This window comes from Delphinus delphis, chromosome 10 (assembly GCF_949987515.2).
Source record: "Delphinus delphis chromosome 10, mDelDel1.2, whole genome shotgun sequence".
Taxonomy (NCBI): domain Eukaryota; kingdom Metazoa; phylum Chordata; class Mammalia; order Artiodactyla; family Delphinidae; genus Delphinus; species Delphinus delphis.
In genome coordinates, this window is record NC_082692.2 from 25,920,372 (window position 1) to 25,945,708 (window position 25,337).

At 43.0% G+C, this 25,337-nt stretch overlaps 1 protein-coding gene across 5 annotated transcripts in view; it reads left to right on the forward strand.

Annotated features, from left to right (window-relative positions):
* The first annotated feature begins 222 nt into the window (after positions 1-222).
* The window catches only part of PKHD1 (PKHD1 ciliary IPT domain containing fibrocystin/polyductin), a 435,870-nt gene continuing 410,755 nt past the window's right edge, over positions 223-25,337 (forward strand). The window contains exons 1-12 of one of the 5 annotated variants that reach the window (XM_060021687.1): positions 223-354; positions 4,364-4,536; positions 5,778-5,858; positions 7,314-7,391; positions 7,999-8,143; positions 10,908-11,016; positions 15,200-15,257; positions 18,582-18,660; positions 20,784-20,858; positions 21,857-21,921; positions 23,200-23,239; positions 24,110-24,180. In XM_060021687.1, the coding sequence (XP_059877670.1) occupies positions 5,807-5,858; positions 7,314-7,391; positions 7,999-8,143; positions 10,908-11,016; positions 15,200-15,257; positions 18,582-18,660; positions 20,784-20,858; positions 21,857-21,921; positions 23,200-23,239; positions 24,110-24,180 (772 nt within the window). In that variant the 5' untranslated portion in view covers positions 223-354; positions 4,364-4,536; positions 5,778-5,806. Of the gene's footprint in view, positions 355-4,363; positions 4,537-4,656; positions 4,757-5,777; positions 5,859-7,313; positions 7,392-7,998; positions 8,144-10,907; positions 11,017-15,199; positions 15,258-17,788; positions 17,803-18,114; positions 18,661-20,783; positions 20,859-21,469; positions 21,926-23,199; positions 23,240-24,109; positions 24,181-25,337 lie in introns of those variants that run through there. The other 4 variants (XM_060021686.1, XM_060021688.1, XM_060021689.1 and 1 more) reach the window with 4 other exon arrangements.

Below are 25,337 nucleotides of genomic sequence, written 5' to 3' on the forward strand. Positions count from 1 at the left end.
GTGGACTTTCACTTAAAATTCTTGTCTAGGCACATGCAGTAAGTGGAGAAAAATGTAGGACACAATTTTTTGGTCATTAAAAAAAGACCCTGGGGGAAAAGCCTAAATAGCTTGTGTTAATCATTAAACTTGCCCCATGGTCAGCCTGAACTTTCACTTTGGCATAGGTTTGGTCGGGACACAAACAAGTTAGGTGAGTTACAGTCCAACATGAGTGAGTTACCTGCGTGGTAGCTGCAGGCTGGGCTCTAACCAGGTAACAGGGCCATCGGTTCTTGACAGAGAGAAACAAGGTCATTTGGAAAGGAAAGATAATTTCTCGCTTGAGTCACAACGAGAGAGAAACAGAAAAAGGTACTGTTGGGTTCAGAAATGTCTCTGCTCTGTGTTTTCTAGGTGTTGCCTTTCTTGCCAATGTCGTGGTGAACAAAGGAAATGGGGGGTCTGTAGTAGCAACCTTGCAGCTCTGTCTGTCAAAGTCCCAAAGTGGGGGGAGGCTGGGAGGGGAGGGAGGAAAGGAGAAAGAGGAAGAATGAGGGCAGAGGAGAGAGAGAGACAAGGGGAGAGAGAAGACTTGACCCAATGCACACAGCTCTCCTCTGGTTGAAAATATTCTGGTTAAAAGAATTAAATGGAGGCTGAGTTTGTTCTTAGGAAGAATTAGTGGAAAATCATATAAAGAAAAATACATGTATTATTGATCTGATTGTTTTGTTTTAAAGAAGATGTAGCTCTGAACATAGGGCTTGAAGAAAACCAATGTGTGACTATTTACTTCCATTGTTTTAAGCTTGAAAAAAAATGTTAAAATCACAGTCAGATTGGAAATAGACTCTCCTGTGCTGAGCATACTCTGTTGGGCGTAACAAGCAAATCAGATCCTGTGCTTTTGGACTAAGTAGAAAATAGTCCTGGGTACCTTTCTCTAGGCAGTAGATGTATTTCTGAAAATTGAATGTTTTAAAAATGAATTCTATTCCAAATAGGTGTAAAAATGTAGGGAATTTTGCAATTTAAAGGAACACCTGCTGAATCTACTTGAAAACTTTAGAACTCCTCTTGTAAATGCAAGTAGCCTCCACTCCTACCCCAGCCACTGGGGACTTGTTGGCAGGTACACAGATTATTTGCCTCTGTTTTCCCAGCTCCTAGCACAGTGCCCAGCATATATTAGGTGTATGATCAGTGTTTGTGGAGTTGAATTAACTAGAGATGATTTTATCCACTGCACCAACTTAATCAGGACATACCCATAAGATATGCTTCTTAAAAAAAATAAATTTATTTATTTTATTTTATTTATTTTATTTTTGGCTGCATTGGGTCTTCTTCGCTGCACGTGGGCTTTTCTCTGGTTGCAGTGAGCGGGGGCTACTCTTCGTTGTGGTGCACGGGCTTCTCATTGCAGTGGCTTCTTTTGTTGTGGAGCACGGGCTCTAGGTGCACGGGCTTCAGTAGTTGTGGCATGTGGGCTCAGTAGTTGTGGCTCATGGGCTCTAGAGCGCAGGCTCAGTAGTTGTGGCGGCATGTGGGTTCTTCCCGGACCAGGGATCGAACCTGTGTCCCCTGCATTGGCAGGCAGATTCTTAACCACTGCGCCACCAGGGAAGCTCATACACATAAGATACGTTTATTCTAAGTTTTTTGTAGATATTCCTTTTCTGGGCATTTATCTTGGCTTTTACTTTTTTGAAATGGTATAATTATTTTTTCTGGTCTCAGTGTTTTCTTAATCCCCCTGTATCAGTGAAAGGGATCCATTACATCGATGATAGAAAGTTAACATGTGAAGCCTTGCCTCTGCTGCAGGACACTCTGCAGCCTTTGCTGGAACATCTGCAAGGAAGAGGATGGGCAGTGAATCCACAGAACAGTCAAGGCCCAGGCATCACTGTAAAGTTGTTGGGAGTTGTGTAGTTGGCTAAGACTCAAGTTGTTCCAGAAGCTATAACTAGGATGTAAGCCTATCCAAGCCCTAAGAGTATGAAATAGATGCAAGTCTTTGTAGGCATTTTGGGGATTTGGAGGACTTTTATTGCCCACCTGGCACAATGCCTCTGTCCCTTATACAACCTGGCAAGAAAAGGGCACATGTGGAACTGCGAGTCAAAACTACAAGCTACCTCTGAGCAGGCAAGAATACTAGTGAAGCAGGTTAAAGCCCTGGGCGTCTCACAAGCAGGGCTACCATGAGTTATATGTGTCTGTGACTCCAGAAAGTGTCAGTTAGGCCCTGTGGCAGAGACAACAGAAGGAAAGAGTGTCCCTAGGGTTTTGGTCCCAGCTCTAGAAGGTGGCAAAACTCTGATAATGCCCCCAGAGAGCAACAGCTCTAGCAGTGTACACAGCATATCATGGTAAGAACTTCCCTTCCTTTCAAGGGGTGGATTGAGAATATGTTCCATCAACCCACATTTGCCATGACTCAAAGGCCCAGTTTGACTAAGTGGCATGCCTCTGTGTAGCAGGGGAACACCCTGTCCACCAGGCCCCTGCCTCTAGAAATGTGAGTGCTACTAGGTCCTGCAGAATATGTAGATCCTTCAAATGCCCCCTCTGGCAATCAGGAAACTGATTGAAGCAACTGACCCTTCAGTAGCCACAGCAGATTGGGTACATAGGAAGAGCAGCCACTGTAACACCTGGGTAAGATGGCATATTGCCAAGGATGCTGGATTGCCCTTGAAATGCAGTGACTTGGTTCATGTAAGTAACGGCATGTCCTATATGTTCTAAACAACACCCAAGGCAACTTCCAAAGTGGTCTGGTACCATCTACTGGAGTTTCCAACTGGTGAAGGATTGGTAAATTGATTATATTGGACCCCTCCCTCTGAGGGAGGGTTCGAAATATGCCTTGGTTTCTATGAACACTGCATCTGGCCTAACCCAAGCTTTCCTCTGTCTCTGCACAAACCAGGCTGCCACCATTAGGGGATTAGAGAACCGAGCACTATGTTTGGGTACCCTCATCCAAAAAACAGTGATTGATGGGTCACATTTCAAAGGTCATGATATGCAAGACTGGGCAAAAGAACATGACATGAATGGAGGTTCCATCTCCTCTACAACCTGTAAGGAGTAGGGTTAGTAACAAGGAAAAGTGCAATATTAAAGCGGCAGATTAAATTAATAACAGGTAAAGCCACCTTGGCTGCGTGCACTAAAGTACTATCCTAGGCTTTAATATAGTTGATCAACCAGTAAAACCTGTTGCCCCGTGTATGAGACTGAGTACCCTTACCAGGACACCCAACATTGTAAAGGTACAAAAGTCATGGGAGAAGGCCATTGCCCTGACTCTCACCATGCTTCAACGCGCTATGCTGCTGATAACAGCAAGCCCTATCACACCTTCCCAGGTATCCTAAGACATTATCTACTGGAATTTACTATGGGACATCCCACCAGGACAGGTGAATTACTTCAGTCTCCACAGGATCCCATTGTCCTGTTGCCAGCCAGACCTATGGAAATGTACTACATCTGGAATGGAGCCGGCACCATGGGAAAGAGGGGAGAAGGTGCGGTCCTGGTATGCCATATCCCCCAGTCCATTTCCTCATGCCTGACAGTGCTGCCTTCCCTGGCCTTGTATGGTATACACAGCCAGGTCAAGTTTCCAAACTTTCCAACCTCCCCTTCCTCAAGACCAGATGGGCTGATCTGCTTTCCACTGGTGCCATCGTTTGACTGCCGCCCTTGTTCCCTCCATTGGCCTGGAGCACATAGAAGCTGTTACTAAATTCACCCAACAGTCCTTAAATGATAGTCAACAAATCCTGTCCTGATGGAACACTGAAATGTCCCTAATGAGAAGAGCTGTCCTCCGGCATAGGATGGCCTCAGATACTATCCCTGCCTTCCAAGGAGGCACCTGAGCCATTATCCAAGCAGAATGTTGCGTGTTTGCACCTGATGAATCTGCTGTTGCATCATCTTTATTAAATCGCATGAGGACACAAGTGAACTTCCTGAGTGATCTGACCACCAACCCAGGGAACTTGAAAAATCAGTGGTTCAGATCATGGAGCTCTTGGTGGAAAAAAATGTTACTTATGTTGGGAATGTTAATCTGTGTTTTCTCTCGCATGTGCCTAGACCGTTGCTGTGGCCTCTATCTCCTATGCAGCCAGACAGCTGCCGAAGGAGCCCTCTCCAGGCTGGTGAAACCCTTTGCTGACCTCTCAGGGCACATCTCGGAAGAGGGGGCAAGTGAGATTGTTAGAGCTAGTCATGAGGGGCAGACTGCTGGAGGAGGTCATGCACAGGGCGTGACCACCAGTTGATGTGCAAGCAGACCCCGGGCAATTGGAGGCTCCTCACTCCCTCCCTGTCATTGAAATGTACATTCTGCCCACAGGTCCCACAGCCAGAGCTGTTTTCAAGGATGCAGGTTTCAGAGTCACGTGGTGTTGAGACCACTGGGATTGAATACTTGACTGAATTCCACTGAAGACTCTATAAACTTTTAAGATTGTGGCGGATGTGGAGATCTACTCATCTCGCTGAAGCCCACGACAAGCCTCCTCGTTTGTAAGTTTTCCTGAAACCTGACACCTGCCAATCTGGAGTGTTTCCCTCTTTCTGAGGTCTCTCCTTGCCCTCTGTGTTTGGGGGCCAGTTAATTTATGAACCAACACAGGGACAGATTACGTGGAGAGGTGGCTCCCAAGCTGGGCCCTGATGCAGGCCAGGAGTTCACTGGGGCACAAGAAAGTTTGGGGAATCCAGAAAGCATCCAGCAGGATCCAAGGTAGAGGCTGCCGTGTGGGAAGCTTGTCCGGGGGACGGTGGGGAGAACAGCTTCGCCGCGGTGCAGGGGTCACCTTGGAGAGCAATGCGAGGGGAGGTTGGAAAGGTGGGGGGCAGATCATGGTGGGACTGCAAAGTCAGAGAGAGGGCTTTCCTTTGGAAGCAGAGAACCCTCAAAAAGAAAACTAACGTTGGTGGGCATCTCCTTTGTGCCAGGCCCTGTGTTAATTTCTTTATGTATCTATCGTCTCAGTTAATCTTGATAAAAATCCTACCAAGTGTTCTTATCATTTTTGAAGTGATAGAGGTTTTGCTTTGAATTGGAAGCTTTAAGCAGGAGAAGGGCACAGTGAAGGCAGAGTTTAAAGAGATTGATCCGGGCATTGTGGATTGAGGTAGAGGGACCTGGGGTCATAGGGTCCAGTTTGGAGGGTCCAGCTTTTTCTTCCTGTTTCTTTCCTTCCTGTTTCCTCTGCTGTGAGGATAAGATAATTTCCCCCAGATTTCCATTAACACCATTTTTTTTTCAACTTGTTACCATGTTTAACATTTGCTTTAACTCTTTACTCTTTTTGTGTTGATTGGTTCCTAGAGGACTGAGACTTCCAGAAAACAGAACAAAACAACCCGCACCCCCTCTCCGTAATTGCCATTAACTAGTATTTTGAATCTGGAATTCATTTATTTTAAAAATTTAAGTGTTTATTTAATAATGAATTAAGGAAAGAGGTTATTATTACTTACCCAGCTTAAACATGCATAAAATAAGTCAGTGGGACAAGGGGGTAGAATAATGATAATTTTATGTAAGATTCTTAGATTATCCTTTCCTTCCAAGCTTGGGAAGATGGTGGGTCCCTCTGAAGACTCTAGGGTCATATTGGTATAATTTCCTTAATTTCCCAAGTTTTAACGAAGCAAAGCAGTTGTATGTAAGCAAAAGTGATAGTAATTTTTCATTTTGTTTTTATAAATCTCTGCTGCTCCAATCAAAATTGAAAATGTGTTTAATGTCTGAACAGTTTTGAAAGGGTTGATTTACGTGAACAAGATGACTGGCTGGCTGGTCTCTCTGACAAGTATCAAAATACTACTTTTAGCAGGTGAGTTGGATGTGTTTTGAAGGGATTTTGGATAGAATGCAGCAGGTTACCTTGAGAACTAATTTACTGATACTTAAATATTACTTTGGGAGGAAGTGTTAAAGTATCTCCCCTAGGTTTAAATTTTCTCTGCTTAATAATTTTTTTCTGTTTAGTAGTTGAGGTTATATATTAAATAGTTATATACTTTAATTTTTAACAGCCAGTGGAAGTTGCTGTTAAGTCTAGAGCTTTTAATAATAACTTATAACCTTCCTTTTATAATTTCTTTTTGAGCCACACAATGCAATTCTTTTTAGATTTTATTACTTTATCTTCCCAAGGGGAGTAGCTTATCTTGTCTTCGTGATTAATGACCAATAAAAATTTCCTTTTCTCGAACCGGGTCTCTCGTTTTCTCAGTGACTTTGGTTATCCTCTGTATCTTTTTATGGCATTTGTTTTTGATCTTCGTGAGGTAGAAGTATCTAATACACCTTTGAGGGGTAAGCATGAGCCCATCTGGCCGGGGCTGCCACGAATGGTTGTGTCGATGTGAATGATTCTTCACCACTCTTGGTCGTGCAGAGCGCCACCTGCATAAATGTACATGGAAGCCCTGGGCTAGCCAGAGTTAGCGTGGCTTGGGTGATCCTTTAACTTTTCTGATATAGAAACCGAAAAGTGTTCTGTAGACCTCACTGAGGAGCTAACTGATTTTTGCTGGCTTTACCTCGGACAAGGCATGTCCATCCAGGATCATCTTCAAAAATAAGTCATTGATAAGGTCACGCTCAGCCCATAGTCTCTATGCGAGAAGCCAGTCTAGCCTAGTGTGTAAGTCTATAGTGGGCTTTTAAAAAATTCTAGCACTGATTCATGCTTCAGCCCCTCTCTGAGCAGGCAAAGCAAAAGTCTAGAGAATGCTGTGTCTCTTTGGGGAGTTATTCTGATCATGTATTCAAAAGGGAGAAACTAGAGGATGATGTTATAAGCAGGAGGACTGAAGTAGGGATAACTTCCAGAACTTTCTCCTCTTCTCTGGGAAGTGGAAATATAAGAAATAAGTGGTAACAGTTAAATATGACCACCTAATTAAAGAGTGGGAAAGAGAGAAGACATTTTATGGATTCAGTTAGGAACCAAATGTATCCTGGAGCCTTTTCCAAAGGAAGTGGAAATTCAGGATTGTCCTCGTGAACACATGGTTTTTGGATGTCTAAGATAAGAAGATCAGTCAAAACTTTTCTTAAAATGGGAGGAAGGTGTGGTCCCCAGACCAGTAACACCAGCAGCACCTGGTTAGAACTGTAAATTCTTGGGATCCACCACAGACCTACTGGATGGGAAACTCTGGGGGTGGGTGCAGCGATCTGTGCTGTATGAAGCCCTTGTGGTGATTCTGAGGAATGCTCAAAGGAAGCCGGTGGATTGAATTTGCACACTGAAGCCAGGGTTTCTCCTACTCACTTATAGTGCCTTGTCTGAGTGTCCACATTGAACCTGAAGAAGGCAGCCTCGCAGGAGGAACGTGGATCACTGTCATTTTTGACGGTAGGTTTGGGCCTTACCGAATGCAAGTTTCTTATTTGTTGATCTAAAGAATCCTAAAGAATGAGTCCTGTTTAAGGACAGATGTAAAAGAGATCTGGAAGGGAGATGGACCAACTGACCAACTTCTGTGTTACCGGATGCCCACATGCTAATGTTACATCACACCATTATATGTCTGTGTCCATTTCCTTATCCCAAGCTGTGGGGTGGAACTCTAGGAACCCTAATGAGACGATACCCATGTAGCACAGAACTTGGCAATGTGACCCTCAGAACCTTGGTTATCTTCCTTGTCGAGAATCCTACATATGGGAACTTCTAAGCCATGGCTCAGTGTATCCATCTATACCACTGGAAAAGAGTAACTTTGAGGGTTGGAAAATGCTTTCCTGGATTTCAGTGGATGGACCTGAAGAGAGAATTAAGAAAAAAAATAAAGTCATAAAGAAGCACACTCATTCATACAGCCTTTGGAAATGAGAAATATTACTTTTAACCCTTCGGTAAACTCAGGGCCTGCCATTGCCCCCGTGTGGCAGGTTTTTGTGTTACCCTGTGTGGATTACTGCTCTGTTCAGCCTGAGACTCCACTCTCCCTTGCGTTTAGGTTTGGAGCCAGGTCTCCTTTATCCTGCCAACGGCTCTCAGCTGGAGATCCACCTGGTGAATGTGGCTGTACCCATGCTGCCCATCATACCCTGTGACATCTCTCCTGTCCTCCTGGATTTGCCGGTAGTGATGTGTAGGACCAGGTACACCTGCCCCGGGAATGAGAAGGCCAGACAGGATGAGTGCTTTGCTCATCTCAGTAGCTTTCAGTGGCTCAGGAGCTTTCAAGTAGCTCCTGCCATGATTGCAATTACCAGTATAGTTCCCTATCAGAGCTTTAGGGCTTAAGGGAGGATGAGAATATGGGAAAGATTTTTGAGAATTCCGAGACATTTATAAGGAGGGGTTGGGGGCTGGATGATGTTTCCAGGTGTGTGTGTGTGTGTGTGTGTGTGTGTGTGTGTGTGTGAGTGAGTGAAGGTCTCTATTGCTATTCAGATTTCAATAAATGGGGCCATTTTGCCAACTATTTTTTTGGAATAGGCATAATTGTAATGATTGTACATAAACTAAAAATCAGTTAGAAAGGAAATTCACCTTAGTCCTCAGTTTGTTTGCTGAGTCTGATATGATTTTTATAGGATTCCAGATTATCTGTTGTCCTACTTAAGTTTTTGTTGACCTCTAAAGCTTACACTAGTTTGTTCTTTCTTTAATATCTAAGAGATGTTGCCTGAAAGTGGATCATCGGTTAAGAGAAAAAGAGATTGTCATTTCCTTTTGTTTTCTGTTCCCTCTTTCAGGAAAGTTCCCTCTCTTCCATCTCTGCCTATTGAACCAACCATATTGCAAATGCTACCTCTTCCCTGAACAGCCAACTGAGTGTCATCTTTCCCTTCTTTGATAGGGGACAAGTAGGAACTGAAATCCAGCTTTTGAGGAAGGAGCACATTTTAGTCATTCATCCATGGGACATGGATGGATTGTGTATTCAACACATGGGACATGTGTTTGTGTATTCACACACACAAACACACTTTTTGGGCAATTCATCTTCCTGAAGGGAGGACCTTTCTGTAATTTACACAAAGGCATAGGATGCACAGCCTTAGTGGCCCTGTTTCTTCAGCCCTATGTTTCTCATGACACTTTGTCAATTGCCCACTTTTCAGATTCATCCTCACAGAATTAAGTGCTTTGGGGACAGAGGATGTGATTCACCCACCTTGTAGTCCTTATGATGCTGAGCACAATATCTTGCTAGTAGAAGATGCTCAAAAGATGTCTGTTGAACTAAAGTTCCTTATAGCACTGCTGTTGGTAGAGATGATTTCCATAGGTTTTATGGTATATTGGGGCATAGAGTTCCTGCAAGAACGTGCTATGAAATAAGTCAAAGCTCTAACGATTTGTATGTTCTATCTCCTCAATCCCCAAATGCTAATGACTTTAAGATGGGGCTTCCCTGGTGGTGCGGTGGTTAAGAATCTGCTTGCCAATGCAGGACACACGGGTTCGAGCCCTGGTCCGGGAAGATCCCACATGCCGCGGAGCAGCTAAGCCCGTGTGCCACAGCTGCTGAGCCTGCGCTCTAGAGCCCGCGAGCCACAACTACTGAAGCCCGTGCGCCTACAGCCCATGCTCTGCAACAAGAGAAGCCACAGCAATAAGCCCGCGCACCGCAACAAAGAGTAGCCCCTGCTCGCCGCAACTAGAGAAAAAGCCCGTGTGCAGCAACAAAGACCCAGTGCAGCCAAAAAACAAAACAAAACAAAACAAACCATGCACCAGTGACTTTATAACATCATTTTAGAAAAAAAGAAATAGCACCCTCTTAAATGTACTCATTGATTGGAAGATGAATATCAAATTAAATTAACACTCAAATGTGGGAAAATGTACATTTTATCATCAATGAAATACTGTCATACGCATTATTATAAAAAGACAAGTCTGCGTTCGCAAAAACAGGCACTGTTGCATCTAAATCAGCAGTGCCCAACCAAAATATAATTCGAGCCACAAATATAACTTAAATTTTTTTAGTAGTCACATTAAAAAGTCAAAAGAAAGGGGTGAAATTAATTTTAATAATACATTTTATTTAACTCAACATATCCAAAATATTGCCACTTCACATGTAATATAGATTATTAACGAGATACTTTATATCCTTCTTTGAATACAAAGTCTTCAAAATCCAGTGTGTATTTTATACTAATAGCATATCTTAATTGGGACTAGCCACATTTCAAGTGCTCAATAACCACATATGGCTAATGGTTAAACACATTGGACAGTGAAGATGTAAAGATTTAAGGAGAAGTTTTGGAGGGGAGGCACATCTAAAATCTAACTCCTTATTCATCATATTCCCCCTCTCAGAATTCAGATTGAATGGCAGCCTCGAAGAGGCAAAGAAATCACTGTGATCCTCTTGAAAAGAGGAGAGAAGGTCTAGGGCTCTCTTTATGGATATGTGAGGTGTTTATGGGCTGCTGGGGTAATTATTAAGTCAAGAATTTTTGGCAACATATAAAATCAGTGCCTTTTATTAGGAAGAGCCTAGGATTCAGATCCTCCTTTGCCCTTAAACTGTGGTGTTTGCATACCCAGGTCTCTTAATCTATATGGAACTTGCTATTTTTTAAATGGAAACTGGTATAGATTATCTATCAGTGTCCCCTCCAACTCGTAAAGTCCTGAGAAACTATGAGGCTGAGAAACAGGACAAAATTTAAAAAAATTTTTTGGTACTTTCAATGAAAACTTCATAACTTCTTTTGCTGAAGGATCTGATGTTTAAGGTCTATTGGATGAGTGGACAGAGGAGGTGAAAGGTGAAATACAGGACTCCTGGGTTAACTCTGTTTCACAGGTGCAGGGGGGAAATTTGAAGTGGTCAAGTGGGGCTGCCGGCTTTGGCAATTTGATTGATTCACAAGGATTGCCACGTTCTGCCCTCAGATCTCTGCTGTCCGAAGCACATGAAGGTCTCTATTACCTGGAAGTGCAGGCTGGGGGACAGGTCGTAGGCAGCCCAAGTTCAGGACCACGAGACAGCTGCACTTTCAAGGTGGGTACCAAGCACGGAGGAATGTGTGTTTGCCTGGTCTGAGAGTGTGCTTGCGCTATCGACAAGAAAGTTATAAATCAGCTGGGGAGTCTTTCTTTTTTGCCAGGATGAGAGAACAGGTGGATGATAGTTACGGAGTTTCTGAGACTATCTTAAGAAGGTAAGTATTGAGCACGTGTATGTCAGGCTTTATGCACATTCATTTAATGCTTACAGCAATTTTATGGGGTAGCTTTTTTTTTTTTTTTTTGCGTTACGTGGGCCTCTCACTGTTGTGGCCTCTCCCGTTGCGGAGCACAGGCTCCAGACGCGCAGGCTCAGCGGCCATGGCTCACGGGCCCAGCCGCTCCGCGGCATGTGGGATCTTCCCGGACCGGGGCACGAACCCATGTCCCCTGCATCGGCAGGCGGACTCTCAACCACTGCGCCACCAGGGAAGCCCTATGGGGTAGCTTTTTATTATCCTGCTTTTACGGATGAGCAACTTGGGGCTCAGGGAGATTAAATAATTTGTCCATGTCATCTAGTTTGTAAATTACAGAACCAGGATTGGAACCTGCATCTAAATCCTCACTTATACTGAAGCTCATACAGGAGCCACAAAGATTACCATTGTGCATCAGTGCATTTTACAGCTGAGACCATCTGGAGTGTAAGAATGGTGAAGGGACTCAGGGACACAAGTTCCGCCTTCCTCTCTGCTTAACGGTTGATTTCTGCTGCTTCTTCCAACCCTAGACCGAAAGGGCATGTGCTGTTGGAATTCTCCTTCGAGCTCAGAGAGAGCAAAAAGCAAGCAGATAGAGAGAGTTTATGAGTCGATGCCTGCTTATTTTAGAGCTTCTAGATGCATTAATTTTATGTTGGGGCTTTGTTCTATGTTGTTGAGTCTACTGTCCATTTCAGATTGGTTTTACACTAAAATGCTCTCTGAAAGCATAGGTTCTAGACTTTCCATAAAATGCAGCAGTTTGGCAGGGTTGTACTTGCCCCAGGGAGCCTCTGTTTAAGAGCAGTTCCGAATAACACAATTTAGTTATTAATCAATGCTCCTTTACAACAAGACTTCATCTTCTAAATTCATCTCTCATACGATCCACATTTTACATAGGCAATTCATCTTTAGAATTTGGAATTTGCCATCAATTCACATTTAACAACTTGTTTCTTACTCCAAGAGAATCTTGTTTTCCAGAATTTTGCTTTTGCACATATGCGGCAGAAGGAAAAAAAAAATTCTTTTTTGTTAAGACCCACACCAGCACCCCTACATTGTATCAGTGAATAAAACAGAAGAGAGACGGCTGAGCATGGTCCTTAATCACTGTGCTGTTTTTGGTTTTGATGTCCTTTCACCCCAGATAATAGTTTTCCTACTTATTAAAAGACCGGTAAGGAGAGAGAGGGGAAAGAAGAGAAACACTTCCTAAAATTGCACATAAAAGAAAGCAAGTCCTCCGGTGGTTCCACTAGCTTGGTGAATTGATGAAAAATCACCAGGGGATGCAGTTAATGAGAGGCATTCTGAGCTGAAGGAAACCCGGTGTCTCTCTTTGTTTGGGGACTGGGGCTGGGGGAACCATATGTATTAAAAATTAATTCCACCTCTCCAGTCCACTCCAAAGAGCCTGCTGCAGGCACTGACAAGTTTGAACAACTCACAGAAGGTTTATCAAGCAGCTGGTAGCTGCGGCTTTATCATTCTCATCCTCTGCTTTTCTGCTCCCCCCACCTTGCTGCTGCCGACCCCATTCGGGCTCAGGGATCAGCATGCAGGAAGCTGGATTTGGAAGCTCGTTAATTTTTCACTTTGTCATGTCTCTAGCTTCGTGGGTGACCAGAGACCTGTTTCTCTTAGAAAAGTGCCATTTTATATTGTGTCAGCTCAGAGAGATTCACAAGTGAAGCCTTTTTTGAGGTTTCACTCTGAGCCTGCCCTGCCACTCTCTGAGGACCTGGGAGGGAGTGATGCAGGAGTCGCCTTATTTCCCCTGCACTTCTGGTGGAAGGCTCTCAGCCTGAAGGATAGACCTGGAATTTTTTTTTTCTTTAACATCTTTATTGGAGTATAATTACTTTACAATGGTGTGTTAGTTTCTCCTGTATAACAGAGTGAATCAGCTATACATATACATATATCCCCATATCTCCTCCCTCTTGCATCTCCCTCCCACCCTCCCTATCCCACCCCTCTAGGTGGTCACGAAGCACCGAGCTGATCTCCCTGTGCTATGCAGCTGCTTCCCACTAGCTATCTGTTTTACATTTGGTAGTGTATAAATGTCCATGCCACTCTCTCACTTCGTCCCAGCTTACCCTTCCCCCTCCCCGTGTCCTCAAGTCCATTCTCTATGTCTGCGTCTTTATTCCTGTCCTGCCCCTAGGTTCTTCAAATCCATTTTTTTTTAGATTCCAAATGTACATGTGTTAGCATATGGTATTTTAGACCTTGTATTTTAAATTGGAAATCGAGAGGTGTGTTTCCTTATGTGGTTTGGATTCAGTTGTTCTGTCTGCCTCAGTTTCTAACATCTGGAAGGTGGGCAGTAACCACTGCTCTGTATCATGAAGCTCCTATGATAAAGTTCCAGTGGGAATGACAATGGTATGAAGGGCGTCCCAGTGGGAGTTGAAGGTCTGGGTGCAGGAGGAGGCTGGGAGGGGTGTAGTGTACGTTTGGCAGGTGTGTGTGGAGTTGCATTAATCTTTATCCTTCAGTGAGATCAGAGCCAGCTGCCAAACTGTGAGGTCACAGCATTCTTATTTTGACCTCCTAACTGTACATATTTTCTGTGAACTCTTTTCTAACCCTTTCTGTTAGGAAGGGAGGAAACAAGCCTTGATGACAGACTGTACAGCCACGTGAATCGATACATAAAACCTGCACTTGCCCAGCCAGCATCAGCTTTGTGAAAATGTCTGTTGATTGTCCATGTCTGATGAGGGTTGTTGATTAACACCAGAGTTATTCTTTATTGCTTTTCTCCCTGGGAAGGTGGACTCCTGGGGTGCTGGAAGCAGACCAAGCAAAACAATTTGCTGTCTTTGTTTTGCAAATGGGAGGTACAGTAGGTTAGGGGAGTGAAGGTGGTCTAGGCGTCTAGAGTAGGATGGGGGTGAAGGTAGCAGGAAGGGGAGACCAGGTCTCTTCCTGGGTGAGTCATTAGGCCATGGCTCAAACCTTGGCCAGGTCAGTCCATCCTTACGATTCTCTTTCTTCATGCCGGCCCTGACTGTGAGATGCTCTAATCTGGAACTAACCCAGAGGCCTATAGGTGAGATGGAGTTCCCAGAATTGTCTCCTTCTCTCCTCTGCTTCCAGGCAGTGTATCAGTCATCTCAGATGGGGCCACTCCATTCATTCACAAAAATGTGTATGTCTTTTACATACCAGGCTGTGCCCAGGGATACAACCAATGACTCAGCCAGGCGTTGCCCCTGCCTTTCTGGAGCTTATAGTTAGCAGTTGATGTGCTTCAGGGGGTGAGGGCATCATAGGATGACTTGAGTGCCAGGACCAGGCTTCTCCAGGCTCCTGCCTCTCCAGTCAATGCTGGTTTTCTCCTTGGAGAGTCATGTTGCCTCTCATTCCTTGCATCCTTTGAATCATTTTCCTCCCAACAGGCACCTTCCATTTTCCCAAACAAACTTCCCTTGTGTATCTCTCCAACTTCCAATTTTTTGTAGCTTGCTAATCCCTACCAAGGTGCTGGCTGATAATTTAATTTGCAATCCTTTTTATCTAAATAAGCAAACTATTGTCTAGAAAAATTAAAAAAAAAAACTTCAAGACCCCAAGATATCAAGTTGCAATAATGGAATTAAAAGGTTGGTATTTTAAAGCATGGCCTGCCTACCTTTCCTTTGGTAAAACATGTTCCTGGTATGGCAGGTGAGCAAGTAGAAACAGACTTGCCCAGGTGTGAGGGATATGGTGCAGGGAAGACATATGACCTTGATCAGATTCCCTTGATCTCATCTATGGAAGAACTATAACAATGTCTGTTATCTCTGCTTCACAGAAATATCTTGAAGATGAAAGGAGATAGATGTAAGGTGATTTGAGGAGATGCAGACACTTGCTGCCTTAGATGAACGCTCTGTGCGGAATGACTTAGGCTTCCTGTGTATGTGACTGTGATGTTCTAATGAAATGCTCACTGTGATAACATTTTCTAAACAGTTTTCCAGGGCACAGACACCCATCGTTTACCAAGTTAATCCACCAAGTGGAGTGCCAGGTAAGAAATCTCCTATTAAGATAGCAATAAATAGAAATCCCTTTGCTGAAGCTTATTGCAAACTCTTCTACCCAGGTGGATGGTTTCTATAGATAGGAAATTTTAACCGCTTCTCTGATGCTGTTTTGAAAATAAGTGTCAACCTCTGGTTTATTTTTCACCTGGTTTGGTTTCGCCTCTGGGCACTTTTGCTCTATTACTTCACTGATAACCAAAGGAATCTTAACATGAAAAAAAAAGAGGCCAGCAAAATCAAACCAGATGTTGCTGGAGAATATAGACACCATCATCACTCCTAACTTTATAATCATCCACATAATAAAAAACCTTTATTGACCCTTTCTGGGAGTCAGGTTCTGTTCTAAGCTTTATTATTATATTATCTCATTAGATCTTCACAACACCCGATGATATAGGAACTATTATTATTTCCATTTTGGAGGTGAGGAAATGAGGTACCAAAAGGTTAAGTTATTTGCCTAAAGTCGTAATGAGTGGTACAGCTGAGATTTGAACACAGACAGTCAGAATCCAGAGTGGGCCCATATACCTTACATTTTATTTTGTGTTGAGCCAAGTTGGGTACCACTTGGAAGGCCATTAACCCTGGTCCTGATCCTGGGGGTTTATGAGTTAGAGAGCACACTTACATGCAGAGACTAGGAGGCTAGAAAAGAAGAGAGAGAACGCTGGGAGAGTGGTTGTAAAAGAAGGAATTGCAACTAAGAAACAGGTTCAGGACCTGCCAAGCCCGCCTTAAAACTAAGTAGTAGACAGAGCTGGGATCACATATAATTTGCTGTCTGATTCTTGACAAATTCCTACATCACTTTCAGGTTTTATTTGTTCAGGGTTTCCAGATGGTATAAGTATGGGAATACAAGTTGCTCAATTTTTCCATGTGGTTGCATCTCAATGCATAAACTGATCTAGTTGTTTCGAACGGTTCAAGAATGTCAAAATGAATCTCTGAGTCACTGAAAAGTGTCTGTACTTTTGGTGTGTGTGTGTGTATAAACACAGATGATGTATGTGTGTATTTAAATTACATCCTGAAGAATATGAATTCGGCCTTGTCTTATTAAGGCCTGTTATTCACAGATCTGTTCCTTTCCATTGATCTGAATAATCAAGACGTGATCATGTTTTATTAAAAAGAGCTGTGGTCTGTGAAAGTCACACGCCGTCATTTTGTCCCCCCCACTGCTCTGGTGTTGTTAGAAAACTCCCGTTCGGATGGCAGAAACCTTGTGAGGGTGAGGGTTGAGGAGGAAAGCCCGCCGTGAGAGGTGTGACGTGGGGCATCAGCTGGCGCCCAGATCTGTCAAGCCCCTTTCTCCCGCCCAGTTTGAGTTCTGCACACTGTCTCCTCCACCTTCGGGGAGAACGATTGGTGGCTGCGCTGGTTGGAGTGAGCCCTCGGGCAGGATCCAAACGGCTGCATCTTTGAAATCTCTTGCCAGACGATTAGTCTCACCTCCTTTGGGAAGCCTGCCCAGAGTAGCAGGCAGGGAAATGGGGGAGGTGGCAGAGACAGGAGAGCTGTTTTGTGAGCCGCTGAATTCCCATATGCGGTTAACAGGCCTCCACTGTGACGCGGGGTCCCCCCTCCCCGCCCAGCACACGGTCTGGCTTAGCCATTTGTCAGCTGCTGTTTGTTGGGCTTCTTTGTTGAGAAACAAAACAAAAACTCCCAGGAATTCCTAGTTTCTATAACCCGTTATTCGTTTGTAAAATTGTGCCCATCAGTTGTAGAAATCATGCCTGCTAAAGCCAGGAAGTCCATCGGTTAGCCCTAGTAAAATGAAGAATTACTTTGCTGGCTGGCAACAGTAGCCGAGACCTTCAGACTCTGGGCTTCTGCCAGTTCCACAACCTTTGTCTAAGTCACTGAATTTCCTCTCTTTCTACCCGCTCTCTGGTCAAGGGTCCGCCATACTTCCTGGAAGGTTTCCACTGTCTTAGGGCCAGTCATCCAATGACTGCAGATCAAAGTCACTTCCTATTAATAAAACACATGCACAGTATGTAGGGAAGCATTACTTCTTGCTCATGTTCTTTCGTGGCCTGAAGTGTAGCCGTGAAGAGACCCAAAGTCCTCTGAATTCAGGGACCTCATGAGCCCCAAAGATGCCCTCTTCTCTTCTATTTGTGAGGTTTTGCCTCATTAACCAACACCTCTCTTACCTCTCAGTGTTGTGATGCTGGAAGAGTACAGCCTTGATGGTTAAATTCCGTCATTATCTGGAAGGCACACACTTCCACGTTGTGGGGTTGAGTGGTGAACTTTAACTTGCTCTGGTGTGTTTGCTTAAAACCTTGCTTTGTGCATTTCCGTGGAACTGAATTTAGGTGTTTTTCAACTCTGGAGGAAAGCAACTCATGTAGCATCAGGTATGGGCCCCAAACTCTTTCTGAGAAGGGGCTACTCTAGATTTCTTTCCCAGATCCTCTGAGCAGAGAAGGTGGGGGTAATGCTGAGAGTTCCCCTTGACGAAAGGGCGTTGTTGATGCCTGCACCCCCATTTTTATGAACTCAAAAGAGGTGAGTATCAAGGAAAAACTTGCTACCCAATGGGAATCCCTACACATTGCATAGAGGAGACCCAGCAGTGGAAGTCATCCATTTATCAGTGGACAAGGCAGACACCAACCGTCTTTGGATCCCCATTTTGCCTGATCTTTGAACACGAGCATATTTGTTGAATTAATTGCACGTGCAGTAGCCCATCCTTTAAGCCATAACTCTGCTGCTCTCTCGTGCCCTTCTTTCTGACTTCCTGTCCGTTTGATTCATCCATGACATTCATCTTTTGTACTCTGAGATACAGAAAGAAGTTTAGTATCTTTGAATATCTCTCCAGATTGTGTGATACGAGCTTCCTCTTATCGTATGTGTCCAGAGGAAAGTCTCATGAAGCATGGAGCACCCCCAAAGAATACTATTTTTAAATCCCATGTGGGTGGATGTTCTACACACAGGCAAGAGAGTGGAACAAGGCAGTGTGTTTAAATGGGCCCCTCCCTACCTCCCTTCCTGGGACTGTGAAGAAGCCCTGATATTCCTTCTGTGCTCCATACATACGTGAATAAGTCCACAGTGGCAATGACTCATTATTTTTGCCTCTTTGATATTTAATATCGATGAATGGATTATACTTGGTGATCCTTTCCTGTTGTACAGTTTATAAAAATGTATTAATATTCTGAGTCATGACTGGCTTGGCCATTTTGAGTAGAGGTAACAAAAGAGAAATACAGTTTACGTTATATATTTAGAGTGTGAGCTAAGTAGATTAATTGAAAAAAATCTTTTTCAAACAGGAAACCTTATACATGTGTATGGCTGGATTATCACCGGAAGGTCGGAAACCTTTGATTTTGATGCCGAGTACATTCATAGGTAAGCGTGTGCTTGTTTCTGTGTTCAACTAGTTACAGATATGCTGGATTGAGTCCTGAGACCAGCTTCCCCGATAACGATAAATTGTAAGCAGCTGGCATGGAATTCCTCTTTTCCTCTTTGCAGTTTACAGTCCCTCGTGAGCTGGGCTTCAACAAACTTGGTTAATGTAATTGCGACTGGTCGATTAAGTTGGTCCATTTATTTACTGAAAACTAGTCACTCTGGGCGCAGTGTGAGTTGTACTGTAATTGCATCTGTGAATTTTCTTTCTTGATTCTTCCCCTTCTCCCTCTTGTTTCTCAGGCTGAAATAAATTCTTTATAACAATGTGTGAACTCAAAAGACCACTATAACATCCTTGTTTGTTATACATTTGTGTATATAGAATTTCTGTTGGTGTGATCAGAGGAAAATGTGGAAGAGGTACTGAAAGCCACTGAGTTATTTTTAAGATTTATTTTATTGAAGTATAGTTGATTTACAATATTGTGTTAATTTCCGCTGTTCAGCAAAGTGATTCTGCTAATCCCAAACTCCCAATCCTTCCCTCTCCTACCTCTCCTCCCCTTTGGCAACCACAAGTCTGTTCTTTATGTCTGTGAGTCTGTTTCTGTTTCGTAGATAAGTTCACTTGTGTCATATTTTAGATTCCACATATGAGTGACATCATATGTTATTTGTGAAAGCCATTGAGTTTTTAATGTTTTCTGGGAATGATTAGGATGCCAACATGACTTTTTTCATTGGAGACTTTTAAAGTGCAAAGTGGTACTAGTAAATCATCCTTGCCAGGGAAAGGGGGGGACAGGATGGAAAGTGTTGAAGCTGAGGTGTTTGTGGGAAGGAATTGTGGTTACTCAACGTATGAAGCAATTATAATGAGGATTTATAGGGTAGAAGGACCACAACTTCATTAGATGCTCTGTTGAGAGATGCTACATTCTGTGTCTAATATTTCCTCCACCCCTTGGACAGAATGGGGGGATCGTCATGTTCTGCTCCAAACCTTTGATTCTGTTCTGGTTGAAAAGAACGTGATTTGGCCAACTTTCAGGATATACATTTCTGGCATAAAATAATGGCCAGGGTATTCCCCGGTGGTCCAGTTGTTAGGACTTAGCACTTTCACTGCTGTGGCCCCGGTTGGATCCCTGGATGGGGAACTAAGATCCTGTAAGCCACATGGTGAAGCCAAAAAAAAAAAAAAAAACAGTAAATCCCCTACATATGAACCTGCAAGTTGTGAACTTTCAAAGATGTGAACGTGCATCTGGTTCTAGCAAGGAACCAGACCCTGTGCCATCAGCGTCAGGCATGAGTGAAATTGCAGCTTGCCCTCCATCTCCTATTGCTGATGACCCTTCAGCTCTACCATCTCCCACCTCCTCTCCTTCCTCCAGTCCATAACTCTTCTTGCCTGTTCACTCGACGCCAGCCCCTGTATGCCAGCTGTTGTACTAGACTACTGTACTTTTCAAGGTACTGTATTGTAAGATTAAAAACATTTTCTTTATTTTTTGTGTTTGTTTTTTATGTATTATCTGTGTGAAAAGTATTATAAACCTATTATAGTACAGTACTATACAGCTGATTGTGTTAGTTGGGTACCTAGGCTAACTTTGTTGAATTTAAGAACAAATTGGACTTACGGATGCGCCCTTGGAAAGGAACTCATTCGTATGTAAGGGACTTACTGTAATGCTCAACTTGTCTTGAACGGAAATTACTCTTCCTGTGGAGGACTGAAGCCCTCCCAGGACTTGGTCCCGTCACAGCCTTGGTCTGGGATACAGCCTTTGCAAGGGGGAACAAAGACACAAACTCCTCCGTGGCTCTGTGTGAACCCAGTATAGTCAAGGAGATGAAGATTTTTCAGGAAAGGGGAAGTGCTCCCTCTGTGGTGTGAAAGTGTGGGCCACAGACCAATGCCATGCACCCTGCTCTTGGGCTGAGGGTCTGATTTAGCATCTCCTTGGGGGACAGTCCCCAGTCACCTGCATTAATGCCCCATAAGTTCAGAGATGAATGTCCATAACAGTGTTTCCTCTGGGTTTTTCCAAGAATGTTTGTTGAGAGCATTCACTCTTGACTTGTGTCTGTTGTTTCTATTTTGTATCCAGCCCATTGATGTTGGAAGCTCAGGGAGACAAATGGGTCACTCCTTGTTCTCTTGTAAACAGACAGACAGGATGCCGGTGAGTGCCTTTCTTGCCAGCATGTATGCTTTTAGGTTCTCCCACATGGGCATAGCGCGCACACACACACACACACACACACACACACACACATCTATTTTTAATATAAATCACCCATAACTGTTGACTGCCTCATCTTTAGACTCCCTAGAAAAGACACAGTAATTGATTCACAATGCAACTTGAAGTGGGTTCTGAAAGCTTTCTTGAAAACAAATAGCTGATACTTACTAAGTGCTTACTGCACCAACGGTGTCTCATTTAAGGCAGATAATAACCTTGTGAGTACATACGGTTATTAGTCTCACTTTACGGATGAGGAAACCAAGGCACAGAGAGGTTAAGTAACTTGTCCAATGTCTCACAAGGAGCAAGTGGCAGATCTCGGGTTTCAACCTGGGCCCACTAACTAGCCTCCAAAGTTCATCCTCTTAACCACTATACTGTAACGACTAGCCAGAGAGAAAACAACTAACTTTTCAATATTCAGTTATTTATTTATTACAAGGAACATTTAGAAAATGAGTGTCTATGTGCTTGTAGTTCAGATAACCAACATTTTGCTGGATTTTCACTTCCCTCCGGACTGAGTGGATTAACCGTCTATACCCTGTGGCTTAGCTTTCAGGACTAGCGTTTAGTAGAGCCAAATTCTATAATGTGGTTTCTTAACATTTGCTCAGAATTGTCCTGTTTCAGTTCACATTTGCTAATAGACTTTTTTGGGGGGATAAGGATCTTGCTGTCCTTGTATAAAATAGATTTTGGAAAGAAAGGACCCAATGGAGATTAGGAGTAGACAAAATTTTGTGTGTTTGACTGGTATTGATGATAACTCTAGTTACAGTTGTGTTTTATTTTATTTTGTTTTGTTTTATTTTATTTTACATTTTATTTTATTTTATTTATTTATTTTCTTTCCTGGCTAAAGAGCCAGAGCTTCTGAACTGAACTGTCCGGTGATTCTTACCTCTTACCTTTTTCGGTTCTTTCCCTAGCTATCCTATTCAGGAAGACCATGGTCTTGGGACTCTGCAGTGCCGTGTGGAAGGCAACTACATTGGTCTGTGTGAGAAGTAACAGAATTTTAAAGTTTTTCTCTGTGTTGGAAAAAAACGATTTCAAGAATTGGTTCTCCTAAAAGGGAACCCTCCTGCACTGTTGGTGGGAATGTAAATTGATACAGCTACTATGGAGAACAGTACGGAGGTTCCTTAAAAAACTAAAAATAGAACTACCATATGACCCAGCAATCCCACTACTGGGCATATACCCTGAGAAAACCATAATTCAAATGGAGTCATGTACCAAAATGTTCATTGCAGCTCTGTTTACAATAGCCAGGACATGGAAGCAACCTAAATGCCCATCAACAGACGAATGGATAAAGAACATGTGGCACATATATACAACGGAATATTACTCAGCCATAAAAATGAATGAAATTGAGTTATTTGTAGTGAGGTGGATGGACCTAGAGTCTGTCATACAGAATGAAGTCAGAAAGAGAAAAACAAATGCCGTATGCTAACGCATGTATATGTAATCTAAAAAAGACGGTACTGGTGAACCTAGTGGCAGGGCAGGAGTAAAGACACAGACGTAGAGAACGGACTTGAGGACACAGGGGTGAAGCGGAAGATGGGACAAAGTGAGAGAGTAGCATGGACATATATACACTACCAAATGTAAAATAAATAGCTAGTGGGAAGCTGCTGCATAGCACAGGGAGATCAGCTCAATGCTTTGTGATGACCTAGAGGGGTGGGATAGGGAGGGTGGGAGGGAAGCTCAAGTGGGAGGGGATATGGGGATATATGTATACATATAGCTGATTCACTTTGTTATACAGCAGAAGCTAACACAACATTGTAAAGCAATTATACTCCAATAAAGATGAAAATAAAAAGAATTGGTTCTCCTGAGGATGATAATGATAACTGCCATTTGCTGAGAACTCCCTGAGAGACACTATATGAAGCAACTTAAATATAAACTAAAGTAATCCTCATGTATAAGCCTGGAGGCTGGTGGAATTGTTTTTGCTTTACAGGTGGGAAAGTTGAACCTAGTAACCAGTAGGGCAGGATTTGCCATGCTTGGTGTAACTCCAAGCCTGCTCTTCCCTGCTCTGAGCTTCTACATTTATCCTTTTGTGGTTAGAAGTCACCATCGCTGATGGTGTGAGTCTGGAACGTGTTTATTTTGGGCACTGTTAAAGAGATTAAGGTGTGGGTGGTACCTTGGTGATCGCCAGAGTCCTTGGGTTTATGGTAGCAGTGACCTGGTCCAGGTAGTTCGTGCAGATTCCTGTATTAATGTCTGTTTCTTTTTGTTACAGGCTCCCAGAATGTTAGTTTCTCAGTATTTAACAAAGGAAAGTAAGTAACTGGGAGGAAGCAGATTTATCTTTATCTTACACTATCTACTCTTTTGTCTTGCTCAGCTTCTTTAACCTTTTATAATGGAAAATTTTAAACGTACCCAAATAGAGTAGTGTAATAACACCCCACATACCCACTTGATTTTTTGTTTTTACCTGGGTGAATATAATTGTGTCCTATGCACTCGTCCTGAAGCAATGTAAATGTTTCAGTGTGATAATGGTACAGAATTTGGGGAATTACTTCTTAAATAATTTCATAATACTGGAAATTTAAAACAGTACAGTTCCATAAAATGCTCTGTATCATTCCACGAAATGCCTTCTTCAAGATGGAAAGTGTCCAAATTTCATAGTGCTTTGGAGAGATCTATTAGGATTCTGGATTTCTGCTTGCCTCATGTTCTGACACTATGTACTTTGTCAGTGTTTTCCTGAAAAGGGCATTGTCTAGCAGATATTAATTTCATTGTGAAGATAGTGACACAGCCCAAAGTAGAGAGATTTGCTCTTTGTCTCTCTCTGTCGCTGTCTCTCTTTTAGGAAGGACTAAAACAGTATCTATTGAGTATCTTCCACAGGCCAGCTCCATACCAGGTCCTTTCACGTTCATTTTTCCATTTAATGCTAGTCACACACTGTAAAGTAAGTAGTATTATTCCCATATAATTTTCTAGATCAGAAAACAAACTTTGCCCCATTGATATTCTCTAGTCATCAAAGGGAGCTGGTATCAGAACAGCTTAAAGATCACTAAAGTTAGTGATTTTCCTTTCAGGCAATCAATTTAAAAAATGTAATCCCCCCCCCAAAAAAATGTAATCCCAGATGCAGTTTTCATTCAAAACACAATTTTGTCTTTTTGAAGGTCAGTGGTACACAAGGATGCATGGCTGGTCAGTGCTAAGCAGGACCTTTTCTTGTACCAGACGTATTCAGGTACCATTTCCCTTCATCGTGTATTTCTCACTCCTCCCCTCACTCGGCCCTGGACCTTGGACCCTCCGTCCCTTCTTTCTGGCCATTTCTCTATGACCATTAACACCTGAAGCCGTCCCTGAAGTCATGGATGGCCCTTTGGTTTTGTATGAGAATAGGTTGCTTGTGTGAGTGTCCACTTTAGTTGCTATATTAAAAGAGGCTTGATCATAGATTTTTATACAAAGTCTAGGGATATAGACAATAAAAGAAAGGGGAGTCATCCCTGTTTTTTGTTCTAAACAAGTAACAGAAAAGAGATGGCACTGAAAAATCTAAAGCACATCTTTGCAGTTATTTTAAACATCTCATCTCTGAGCATTCATTCAACAATTTATGACTTGCTGATACAGATGCTAAGTTTGCGTATTCCTATCTGATGAGTAAATCTTCATACCAGAAGAATCTGAAAACTGGAAACTTGCATGAAATCGTGAACTCAGTCCAGTAGTAGAAAGCTGGCTACTAAATGTGAGTGCTAGATTCTCAGCTTGAATACAGTCCCAAAACCACTTAAAAAATGTCTGCGAGGTTAGTGCAGATGCCAGAGGCAGCAGAGTCTGCCTTTCCCAAAAGTGCAATAAATTTCCTAAGTCATGGGGCCAATGCCATTCACTCTCTAGGTAGCCTACCTCTGTCAAAGCTGAATTTTGACCCTTGGTTTTATTTTGAAGCGGTAACCATGCATAATTAGCCTCTTTGTACCTTCAGTTTATCAGAGAACACGACTACTCATTCCCCTTGCGGAGACGAAACTTAGAACTCTCAGAGTTTGATCATAGGAGGGGGAAGGATCAGAAAAAGTTAAATTCTTGGGGATTTGTGGCATATGACAGTGTAACTCATTCTTTTGCTTAGAGCGAATTGCAGACTCATATGGGTAAATTGAGACCTTGCCTGGTGCATCCAGAGTTGATTCCTCCCTAAAGTGTAACCGACTGTTCTGTGATGTGTAAACAGAGTCCTTGAGGTCAGGAGACAGAGTTCCTAAGAAAGCATCATGGTACGCAGGGACTTTTGCTGATAGCATGAGTGACTGCATTTCCCATTCCTTTCACATATTGATCCTGTATAATATATATTATTATCCATATTGTTATATGTGAATCCTCTTCTTC